Here is a 12,571-nt window from a genome sequence, read left to right on the forward strand (position 1 = left end):
TGATTCTAAAATATAATTGTAAAGCAGTAATTAGCTATTACTTTCTTGAATTGGTGCATTAATTGTTTCATGTTAAATTTTTTTGATGTTAAAATTTTTTGCTTTTTGTATAAAAGTTGTATAAAAGTATATTTTATAGTTGTTTTTTTATAATTTGTTATTATTTATTTATTTCTTTTAAACATATACAGTATGTAATTTTATTCGATAGAATTCAAAACTGTGTATTGTTTTTCTGTCATAGAATATTTAATTTTGTTAATTGTTTCATTAACTATATTTTAACAAGATTGAATACAGGTAGGCCTCCTACAGTGTGGTAGATACATTCCTTAAAAATACCGCATTGTGGGAAATCGCATTATAGGAGACACCAACTTAATACAAAAACTGGGATTCAGTTCTAAAAAGAGAAAAACTGCCTTTTATGGTGTAACATTTTCATCATTTTTTAAATTTATGTATATAAAAAGCTTAAATAAAATTCAACATCATATAAAAAGTAAAAAGATTATGATTTCAAGTCAAAATCAAAAAGAAACATAATGTTATACTCACAAATTCGGTCCTCACCACCACTTATTATAGTTGTTCGAGAATGTTTGACTGGTCTTATTTTAAGATCTGAGCCTGTTTCATCAAGTTCCACTGCACTTATGTGATCCATTGCAATTTTTCTGTTATGTGAAAGATAATTCATTTCTCAATACCCTAAACCATGTTGTAAGAAAATTTCTGCATTTTTCCAACCGCGTTGGAGCGAAAATGCATTGTAAAGGTACCGCGTTGTAGGAGGCCTACCTGTATTAATGAAATGAATGTATTTGACTAAAATGTTCATAGTTTTATTTTTAGTCATGTTTATAACAACATCAACAGAAAAGTGTTTGTTCTCATATATTAAACTGGTGTATTATATTCAATTTTTACTTTGCCACTAATGAGATTTGCTTGTACAATGATATTTATTTAAAATAGTGCATTATTTATAATAATTAAATAATAATAATAAATTTAATTTTTGTTTATTATATAGGAACTTTATATTTTGACATGGAGAAGTATGGAAATTTTGGAAAATTATTAGATATAGGTTTAGAAGAAGAAAAAGAATCTATTGATCCAGAAAAGAAAGATTATAGAGATTTTGCTTTATGGAAAGCAGTTAAACCAGGTGAACCATGGTGGAATTCACCATGGGGAAAAGGAAGACCAGGCTGGCATATTGAATGTTCAGCAATGGCTAGGTAGGTTTGATATTTAAATATTTTGGAACTAATACTTATTTTTAGAAAATGTATTTTAAATAATTTAATTACACTCAATACATTATTTAGTTATATCTTTCTTTATATATATATATAAATATATAATTCCAAAAAATCATTTGAATTCAAAATATTCAATAGAATTTGTAAAGGTCGCTTTTAGCGTCCTGAGTCGAAAAGCCGCACGACAGGATAATTAGTCCCACCTGGAGCTGGGGCCATAAACGGCCGGAAGGATCAAAGGAGTAGCGTCTCCGCTTAAGGGTCATGTGTTGGCCACGTGCCGGCCGGCTTGGGAAAAAATGTAAATAAAGCACGGATGCAAATGTAAGCTACATCGGCGGGAAATAGGGCGGACGTCTTTGAAAGCTCTAAGAAAGGGAAGGAACTGATTGGTCGCAGGAGGTAGTAGCAGGATCCCTTAAATTGGTAGGGTGGCGAGCAAAACGGAGAGAAAGGGCGAGAGACCGGATACGTGGTGATCTCTGACACTAGGTAAGCCTTTGAGGTGTATAGAGAGAGCGTTCTCCTCTTGGAAAGTCCTCCGGAAAAAGGTTAGTGTAGAGACGGACGGCCACGTGGTTGAGCCATCTCCAGAAAAGCGACTTGAGTTCCCGGACAGACAAGCCGATGTGCGGCATCACAGCTTTGTTACAGTAGCGTATGTAATGTTGTTGAACATTGTACAGACTGTGTAAATATTTGTAGTGTAAATAAACTGTATATAACTACTTGTTGAGTATGGAGGTGTAGCTTTCCTCGAACCATCTAACGGACATTCTCGAGTCGTAAAGAACAACTCGAGACGGAACATTCGTAAAGATCTGGACGGATAATAAGGATCTTCACTGAATTATTTTGAGTTCCATTTTGAGCAGCAAATTCAAATTGCACACCTATAAATTTCTATTAGTGTCCATCCATCCATCCATCTGTCTATCCTTTCATAATCTCAAGAACAGAGTTAGACATTAGACATGATAGTTGAGACCCAGATATGGAAAGCTTAGGAGAAGAAGGCTCTGATTAACTATATAAAACTTCTGGTTTACACTGTAAGTCATATTATTTTAACTCAAAAATTTCCTCATGAACAGTGTTAGATAGACGACTGGTATGACTCAGATGTTATGAAGAAAGGTATGATGTACAGGGGCAAGACACTACTAAAATTGAGAGCATATATTTTAAATTAAATAAATTAAAAACATGATTAAAAATTGCAGCATAGTATTATGATCATGTCACATTAAATAATTGCTCATTAGCATTTTTAAAATTGTTAAATGGATAATTGATAATTTTGAATTGATAGCTTGATTATAAATCATAAAAATTACAGAATGATTTATACTCTGAGATTTCAAAAAGAGGAATAGAAAAAGTGTAAAATCATTATATTTCTTATTTTCACTTGGAATTATCAAAGATTACAGTTATTTTGAATTCAAATACAATTATCGAACATAAACGTACTCAGCAAAAATATACTCCAATAACCACCACCTTATAAGTTGCTGAGGGAATTTTTAATTAAGAAAACTAACGTTTTTGATCTATTCCATAGATCATCTTCAGGTTTAAACTGTCAAACAAAAATAATTCCAAAGAATGGAACACAACATATTTAAATTCAAAAAAACCGACAACGGAGCAACTAATTAAAATTAGAATTAAAGTGCAAAAAATACACAAATGTAAACTAACAAACACACAACAATACCAAAGTTATTAGTACACACTAACATCATTTAACAGATAATAAAATATTAAGGTTCTCCAAATACGAAACACACCGCAAATCATGAGCCATTTGTAAGTCTCTTAATTGCAAACTTCCAAGCTGATGGTAATCCCTCAGCGTCCCTGGCATTAATGCATCTATTGTCGAGCCTACTCTTGTAAATTTCTATTTTTTCCGCCGTCTTTGCTAAAGTTGGAGAATATATTTGTTTGACAATTTCCACCTCTTCCCATCCAACGACGGATCCTTCAGTCTGGGCCATCTGGGCCAGTACCGTTGCGTTCAAACTTTTCCTTACATCATATTTGTGTTCTTTGACCCTTACACCTAGGTTTCTCGTTGTGACCCCTATATACTCCTGTTTTAATCCTAATTGCTGGTTTTCATAAGGGATCCTATAGACCCCAGCTTTATCCTCTTTCTTAATCTCCCCTTTATCAGTTCTCAGAATTTTGTAGAGGTTCGGGGCTCGTTTTAAGATCAATGTTGATTTTTCAATGTCCGCTATCTCCTTCATAATGTCCCATACATTTTTGTTGAATGTAAACTTAGTATATCCACTAGGTCTTTGTTTAGAGGTTCTTGTGTCACTCTTTTTAAACTTCCTCACGATACCATTAATTACGTTTCTTCTGTAGCCTATTAACACTGCCCATTCTGCCCATTGGAATTATCTTTAATCTGTGCTCCACATTTAGCGACATGTACCAGAAAAATAGTTTAAATTTTTCTGCTTTTTTTCTTTAAGATTTCTTTCAGCCTGAAGTCATGTGATATGTGTTTTTACATTTATTTTTATTTTAAAGTAACAACACTGATTGCTTTAATATTAATTAATAAGGGTATGCTGCAGCACTACAAGCATTTCCCTGGATAGACTCCTCCTCTAAAAATATATTATTTGCTTATTTAGATTTTTGTAAATCATTTACCCTTCCAGGAATATGTAATCTTTAGAATAATAAAAATATATATAGTATTATGTCCTCATTTACAAAATATCAAAATTTAAATACTAAAATTAACACCTTCCTCTTAATTTCCAGCAATGGGAAGATGTTAATTTTAATATTTAGAAGTTAGTTGCAGCTTTAGAATTAACAAATATCAAAATTTAACTCTTGATATAATATTCTTCCCAGAAATTTTTATTAGCTGGGTGGAATGAAGAAATGGCTGAGTAGACAAAAAGAAATACTGTGTACAGTATTGTAAATTTTTCTGTTATTTATAAAGATAACCTTTCTTTATTTACAACCAAAAATGCACAGTCAAATGTAAACACACTTATTGTATATTGAAAGGCATTTGAAAGAAACAGTAAAGAAGTAATTCACCACATGGTTAGTCTGTTAGGAATTGATGATTATGTTGGTAAACTAGTACTTTTACTAATATGAATATTAGTTTTATCTTTCTTAAAATAACTAAAGGATGTTGCTTTCTGATTTAACTTCTTACTTATTGTGATTTAATAAATATAATAGCAAATTATTCACTGATCATGATATTTCATTCACAATTCTTTCCCCTTTGTGCACTTCTCAAAAGTTAAATAGCAATAGATATCTAAAATCTTTCTAATATAGTGATAAGTTTACATTTCATTATTATTAATTACCATGTCATGTAGTTTCATCTGCTATGTTGATCTATTGATGTCATAAATGTTCTTGCTTTCAAACAGAACAATGTTTGTCATCTTTGCTTGAAGAAGTTATAACTTAATTTCATTGAAACTACTTGCAAAAAATTTAATTTTTATATATATTTTTTGTGTATGTTATGAGTTATTTTTGAAAAATTAATACCAAAAGACAGTCCTTTCATGAATTTGGTTGTAAAATTTGATTTTCTGTATTTGTAAATTGTTCTATCTAGAAAATGCATATTTGTTCTACAATCTTCTGGGTTGTATTATTTAATTATTATTATTATTATAATATATATATATATATATAATATATATACATACTGTATATATATATATATTTTATTAAGGTGTTAAATTTTTGAAATATTAAATTTTTTAGTCATATTTTTGGTTCACAACTTGATATTCATTCTGGTGGAAAAGATTTAATTTTTCCACATCATGAAAATGAAGAAAGACAATCTGAAGTCTATCATAATACTACTCAATGGGCAAATTATTGGATTCATACAGGTTTGAAATGTTTTGAAATAATTTTAAGGTAAACATATTTTAATTATTAATATTAAAATTTAATTATAAAGGTCATTTACATTTAAGTAATGATGTTAAAATGGCAAAGTCTTTGAATAATACCATATCTGTCAAGGATTTTCTCAAAGAATACACACCAAATGATTTTAGAATAATGTGCCTTAGAATACCATATCAAAATGGTAAGTTTGTATATTATTCATTTATAATATATCTATTATATATCAATCTATTTATAATATATATATATATATATATATATAATTTTAAAAATTTAATGAACAGTTATTTATTCTATTTAATTAAACAGAGTTTCACAGATACTATTTTTAAAAACCTTATTATGTTTAAGATTATGTATTACTTTCACTTCATTCTTTGCCTACAAATATTCATTATAAGATTTTTTTGTCTTACATTTGAAAAGTCTATTTGAAGAGAAAATACTAGAAATAAGTCCTGTATTTTTTTCCATTGTATTGATTAAATATATTTCATGTTTTTTTATCACATAATTCAATCCATTTGACACAATTGATCATATAATAAATTTGATGTCATTTCATGTCACAGTTATCACATATTATATGCAACAAATTAGGTATAGCATAAAACTGCATGATAATATTTATTTTTATATTTTCTCAAAATTTCTATAAGTACAATTATATTTCACCCTGATTTTTGTGATAAAGGCAATCAATTCATAAGTTGTCATTGACATGTTAACATGATAAATTATAACGAAGTAATTAATTTAAGTGACATTACAGTACATAGTTATATAGTTATATTCTGAATGAGATCAAATTATTTTGGTCCTGGATTTCAAAGAATACTTTATTTGCAATATATATAATTATTAAATACAAATGTAACTGTTTAATTATATTAATATATCATCAAAATCTGTAGAAATTGCTGAATTAATGGGCTATTTTTAAAATTTAGATATAGTTTAACATAAATATGATAAATTTAATTATCAATAAATTTCTAGTCTGATTATGTCAAAATAATTAAAAAATAATCTAGTAATTCAGCAGATTACTTCTATGTGAGTGTTTTAACTTTTTAATATTTATCAGAACTTTTTTCTAAAACAATTTTTTCCTTCCCAAACAACAGTGTTTGCTGCTGTTGGTTATCTATAATGCCTAATATATCAAATTAATGTTTTACAACCATTGGTCAGATGTCTACATAATAAGGTTTCAAGCTACCTATAAGGAATATTTGATGATCCTGATCCTGATTCCAATAATTTACAAATTGGGATGTTGCTTCCACTTCTCATCTATGTTCGTTGATTCTATTGCAGTTCAGGTTTGAGCATATTTGACATACGGTTCTTGATGTGCTCATACTTCACACTTCACATTAACTGATCAATTAATCATTGATAACCAAATTAAATTGAAATTATAGAATCAATAAAGCATAATTGGTTAAATATTATTTCTTAAATTTCTTTTTCTAAATATATATTTGTTTATAAATAATAATAATAATAATAAAGATTTTATCTTACTGTAAATGTTTTTGTATCTGTTTGTTGAGATGTTGAATATCTTGAAGAGACTGTTAAGGAATGCAAGTCAATTAATAAAAAGTTTAATGAATTTTTGGCTGAGACTGAAGCATATGTTGATGGAGAATCAAATTATGGACCTATAGATGAAAGTCATCTCTTAAAATGGTAATTATTTTAATAATTAATTGCATTTTTATCATTAATTTTAAATTAGGTTATGATTTTAGATTGCTTGAAAAATGTTTTAAAAAATTAGCATCTGACTTTTTAAAATTTATTTTGTGTTATACTTTGTTTCATCTACTACTAAGATCAACTAAATTAATTACTAACTGTATAATGAAACTGAAACTGTCTTGATGTGTTAATGTTGCAAAATAAATAAACATATTCAATATAAGATGAAATGGTGAAAATTTATTTATTGTCTATGATATCAGTTGTAACCTGCCTTATTTGATATGGATTTTCTCAATTTTTAAGATTGTTGATACTATACATATTCATCCATATCTAAATTGAATAATATGTAGGCTGTTTTTTTTCAAGCTCCAATCCACAAAAAAAAGACAAGTATAAATAACAAAATGAATTTATTACCAAAAGTTAGGTAAAACATGGTTACTTTTCGATATAATCATCATGAAGATTGAGGCATTTGTCATATCTGTGGATAAGCTTGTCCATCCCCTTGTCATAGAATGTTGCCGTCAGTGACTTGAGATGGGCTGTAATGTTGTTTTGAAAATCGTCATTAATCTTGAACCTCTACTTTTCTAGCTACTTTTTCTGTTCAGGAAAGAGGTGGAAGTTGCTATATGCTGGGTGTTTAAAGATAGTGAAGACTTCCACTTTCAGACTTCTATCCAGCTTGGAAATTTTTAATGTGTGAAGACTTCCGCCTCTTTCCTGAACTGAAAACATGGCTACCAGGGCAGAGGTTTGAGACTAATGACGATCTTCAAAATGTTGTTAAAGCCATCTCGAGTCACTGGCAGCAACATCCTATGACAAGGGGATGGAAAAGCTCATTGACAGATATGACAAGTTCAATCTTCACAGTGATTATGTCAAAAAGTAACCATGTTTGTACCTAACTTTTGGTAATAATTCATTTTGTTATTTACACTTGTCTTTGTTTTATGGATCATCAGAGCTTGAAAAAAAAAACTGCCCTCATATTTCAGTAAAATATCTGTAGTAGAATCCAAAAATGTAGGAACTTGCCATATATTTCCTTTTCTTGAATAGTTTAAAATACCAGCACACAACTACCTTCAAATCCCTTGGGTGATGATACACTTCTGCCAGTGCTTGTACAGCTTCTGGAAGCACTGCTGTAAGCCATTTTTGAATCCATCTGTAATGCTGCTTTTACCTCATTTGATAATTAAAAACAATGTTCCTGCAGATGTTATTTCATCAATGGAGAGAGATGAAAATTGCAAGGGACTAAGTTAGGTGAATAGGCATGATATGGGAGCACATTAATACCATTTCTGGCAAGAAACTGTGACCATTACAAATTGATGCATAGGTGTGTTGTCTTGGAGAAAATACCATTGTTAACTTCACCATATCTCAGACTATTTACAACAGATAGACTCATGCAAACAATGTAAAATGTCCTGATAACATCCTTGTTCACTGTTCTGCCATCAGGAATAAATTCTGAATTGATTATCACAGGTGAGCAAAATCTCAAATGTTTGGGTCTTACATCATATTTGTCTGTGTTTACAGTCTCACTCATCTTATAAAATAATTTTCCATTCTGGTTTTAATAATTTTTAAAATTATTGATACTAATTAGATGAAACTGTAGTCATAATGTCGTAATGCTTTTATGAGAGCAACTAGCTATTATAGAACATATTTTATATATAAAATAAGTTTGTGGTCAATTTCAATAATTTGATTACAATATTAATATACCTGTATGTAAATCTTTATTTAAATCTCTTGATGCATCTTAGAATCAAAGAAATACCATATATTTCTGCAGATAAAATGACCTTCAGATAAGACAAAATATAAATTTTTGTCAAAGTTTTATTGTTTTAGCTTATATCTGTCCTATAAGACGACTGCCAAACTATCCACAGCCTATGCATTTAGTTTGGATCAGCAATCATTATCTGGATAATAATACTGTATAGCATATATGGAATTATGTCCTATTTGTAATTTTTCAAATGAACAAATTTTATTTTCTGCATCTGGCAGCACTTCTTGCAATTGTTGCAAACGTTTCCCACTGATTCAGGCATTCGGGTAATGACCTTGACTATTCACAAAAACGTCATACGGGCTATTCTATTTTGTGGACCTACCCTACTCTCTACTAGTAAATAATAATGGTTTGTCCATGTTTTTATAATGGTTTTAATTTATATAAATTTCAATCTGATTTTTTTTTTGTATCTGTCCTATAAGACGACCCTGGATTTTGGGAGTCTTTTTTTATGATTCAACTATTGTCTTATCTGCAGAAATATGCGGTATATTTGCATTTTTATTACTTTTAATAATTTTTTTTTATATTATTAAAAAATAAAATATAAATCAAAAACTGCATTGTAAACATATTTTAGATGTTATTTGTTCAAATATATATTATTAACTATAAATATTATGGAAATATTGTTATAATTTGCATATACAGGTATCCTGTGCTTAACACAGAATTTGATTAATGTGTGAAATTAATAGCAACAATCCCTTTGTATATGCAACAGATGTTTTAATTAACATGGCTTTACCAGCTGTCTTTACTTAACATAGATACCATATTTGATTAATGCAACTTTGATATGTGCAGTAGCATTGTGGGATTAATTAATTGCATTAATCAAGGAATACCTGTACAAGGGCAAGTCAAAAAAGAGAGGATGAATTTATTACTCACAAAATACATTAGGCAGGATCCAGGTTGTTATAGCATTTTTAAAGTAGTCCCCATTAAGTTGTATACACTTGGCCCAACATGTCTGTCAGTCTTGGAAGATACGCTGAAAACTCTTTTGACATCATCTTCAGAACTGCCTCCAACTTCTTTGGAATGACCATTGATGAAGTGAAACACTGGTCCTGCAGCTCTAATTTCAGATGAGGGAACACAAAAAGTCACAAGGAGCCAGGCCCGCCATAAGCAGGCGTACAAGGCGTGCACTGCACATGGGCGGCAAATTGGTATTGCTGGCAAGCTCAGCATAGGCAGTCATAGTTAAACAGGGGCAGTATAATCGGTATTGCACACGGGCGCTCAAACAGCTAGCAGTGCTGCTGCATGGAGCTAGGTCAAGACTGTATAAAAGATGCAGCGCACACATTTGATGTTTGATGGTTTGATACATGTTTCCCCTGATCAAAGAAGGTTGAGGTTATTTGGTTCATGGGAAAGGTAATGGTGATTTTCTTTTTTGATTACAGTAGAATGGTTTACCAACATGAAGTGTCCTTATATACAGTACATTGATTACTGGGAAGTATCGTGTGACTGTTTTGAAAATCCTGGCCAAACACATCCAACAAAAAAGCCCTGATTTGCATCTGTCTAGTTGGTGCCTGCACCACAATAATGTAAGCCATCATGTTGCCAAGATTATTGCATAATATTTGGCCTGACAAAACATCAAATGTGTGCCACACCTTCTAAAGCTCAGACCTTGCTTTATGTGACTTTTTTCTTCCTTTGTCTGAAGTTGGAGCTGTGAGCCAGTGTTTTGGCTCAGCAGCTATTCTGAAGATGTCAAAAAGCATGTTCCAGCATGTCTTCCAGGACTGGCAGGCATGTTGGACTCAATGGAGACTGCTATGTAAAAGGTCATATAAACCTAGATCCTGCCTAAAATATTTTGTGAGTAATAAATTTATTCTCACTCTTTTTTGACTTGTCCTTGTATTTTATTATATGATGTAGTTTCCTCTATTCCGTGATCACAAATTTGATTACTGTTGGGTTTAAACTTAGAAATCTGATCTATTGAAGAGCTTGTTTAGCTCTTTTGTATTCTATTCTCAATAAAGCAATATTTGGCTTTGTGTATGACAAAGATAAATATTAATTGATTTGATTTGAAATAATTCTTAAAATAGTGAAATAAGTGAATGAATGTAAATATGTGAGTCTTTTCAAAAAATTACTTTGAAAAATATCAAATCTGGTTTTTCTTTCCAATATATGATTTCCTTTAAATTCACTCCTAGAGTTTAATTATGAAACACTTTGTATTTTAAATATGTTTTATTTTTAGCAATTTGAGTTATTGTTCCTGAAGATGATAGCAATAAAACATCTTTTCAAACTAGCAGTTATGCTCAAGTGAATCTGAGATCAATTAGAATTATCAGAAGGTAACATTTGATTCCATGAACAAGGCAAAGAATTTCTTCTATTATAGTATAATTTTTGATAATGTAATTGTCCTTGTTTCTCTGCTGTGAATAAATTTTTTAAGACAGAATTATTTCAATATATGTTACCGGCAAAACCCGATTTTACACCATACTAGTTTTTCCTAGGCTAAACTAGTTTGGCATAAGCATGTCAGGCCAAACTAATTTAGAATTATTATTCAAGTATATTAATGGTTAAAATAAAATTAAAAGGCAATCAATTAGATGAACAATATTTATTTATTCAAACATAGTCTACTTAATAATTATGATAATTTATTAGAATAGGTTAGGTTAGGTTAGAACACGCGTCCCCACAGTTCCCTGTCTGGGGATGCACGTTCTAACCTAACCTAACCTATTCTAATAATTTGGTTGCTAATAATTATGGTAATTTATTAGAATAGGTTAGGTTAGGTTAGAATGCACATTCCCACAGTTCCATGTCTTCTGATTGCTAGACTCGAAGACGAACCACCACCTTTGATACCTAGGGTAACATTAACCCCGTTTTTTATAATTAAGTAGACCATGTTTGAATAAATATTATTCATCTAATTGATTGCCTTTTAATTTTATTTTAACCATTAATATACTTGAATAATAATTTTAAACTAGTTTGGCCTGACATGCTTACGCCAAACTAGTTTGGCTTAGGCAAAACTAGTATGGTGTAAAATCGGGTATTGCCGGTGACATATATATATTGATAATATGAGAATTATATTAAAGGTGAGATATCAGAACTGTATTTAAACAGAAAACATGATTGATATAAGAACCAAGAAAAATAATTCAATTGTTTTAATGAAGAAAGAAGAAATGTGGAATTAATTTCAGATACTTTATTGTTGACACTATTATACTTTTCACTAAAAAACTTTCATTTACGGTAATTACTAATCATTACAAATAAAAATTTGATGTCTTCAAACACATCCTTTACAACCACAGGAACACACAACTAACATGAACAGAATTTACCTTTATTTTGAGGCTCTTCCCTGCTTAGATTTTTAGAATTTAAAAGAAATATTTTTACAAGAATCTGGAGCCAGAGAGACTTTTAATCAATTTACATATCTGCAGGGAAGAACCTCAAAATAAAGATAAATTCTGTTCATGTTAATTGTGTGTTCCTGTGGTTGTAAAGGATGTTTGAAGACATCAAATTTTTATTTTTATGTAGTCTTTGATAATTTTAAAATATATTTTATCCTGGATTCTTAGAATTTACTTTTACAATATATATATTACTGTTTTAAGTAATGAAAAGTATACATTTGTGTGTGTGTATATATATATATATATGTGTGTGTTACTGTGTTACTGTGAATGACTGATATCTGGCTAATGTCCACATTCTCCGGTGAATGTCAGCATTCACACAATTGTTTCGTGTATGTACGAAATATTTGCTAAATATCTTTATTTCTCAC

At 30.0% G+C, this 12,571-nt stretch overlaps 1 protein-coding gene across 1 annotated transcript in view; it reads left to right on the forward strand.

The window, feature by feature from the left end:
• Window positions 1-12,571, forward strand: part of CysRS-m (cysteine--tRNA ligase-like protein, mitochondrial) — a 60,487-nt gene that overhangs the window by 18,047 nt on the left and 29,869 nt on the right. The window contains exons 5-8 of the mRNA XM_067286678.1: window positions 1,037-1,247; window positions 5,046-5,179; window positions 5,251-5,382; window positions 6,761-6,899. Of these exons, the coding sequence (XP_067142779.1) occupies window positions 1,037-1,247; window positions 5,046-5,179; window positions 5,251-5,382; window positions 6,761-6,899 (616 nt within the window). The remainder of the gene's footprint in view (window positions 1-1,036; window positions 1,248-5,045; window positions 5,180-5,250; window positions 5,383-6,760; window positions 6,900-12,571) is intronic.

This window comes from Centruroides vittatus, unplaced genomic scaffold, assembly GCF_030686945.1.
Source record: "Centruroides vittatus isolate TY-2023 unplaced genomic scaffold, ASM3068694v2 scaffold_386, whole genome shotgun sequence".
Taxonomy (NCBI): domain Eukaryota; kingdom Metazoa; phylum Arthropoda; class Arachnida; order Scorpiones; family Buthidae; genus Centruroides; species Centruroides vittatus.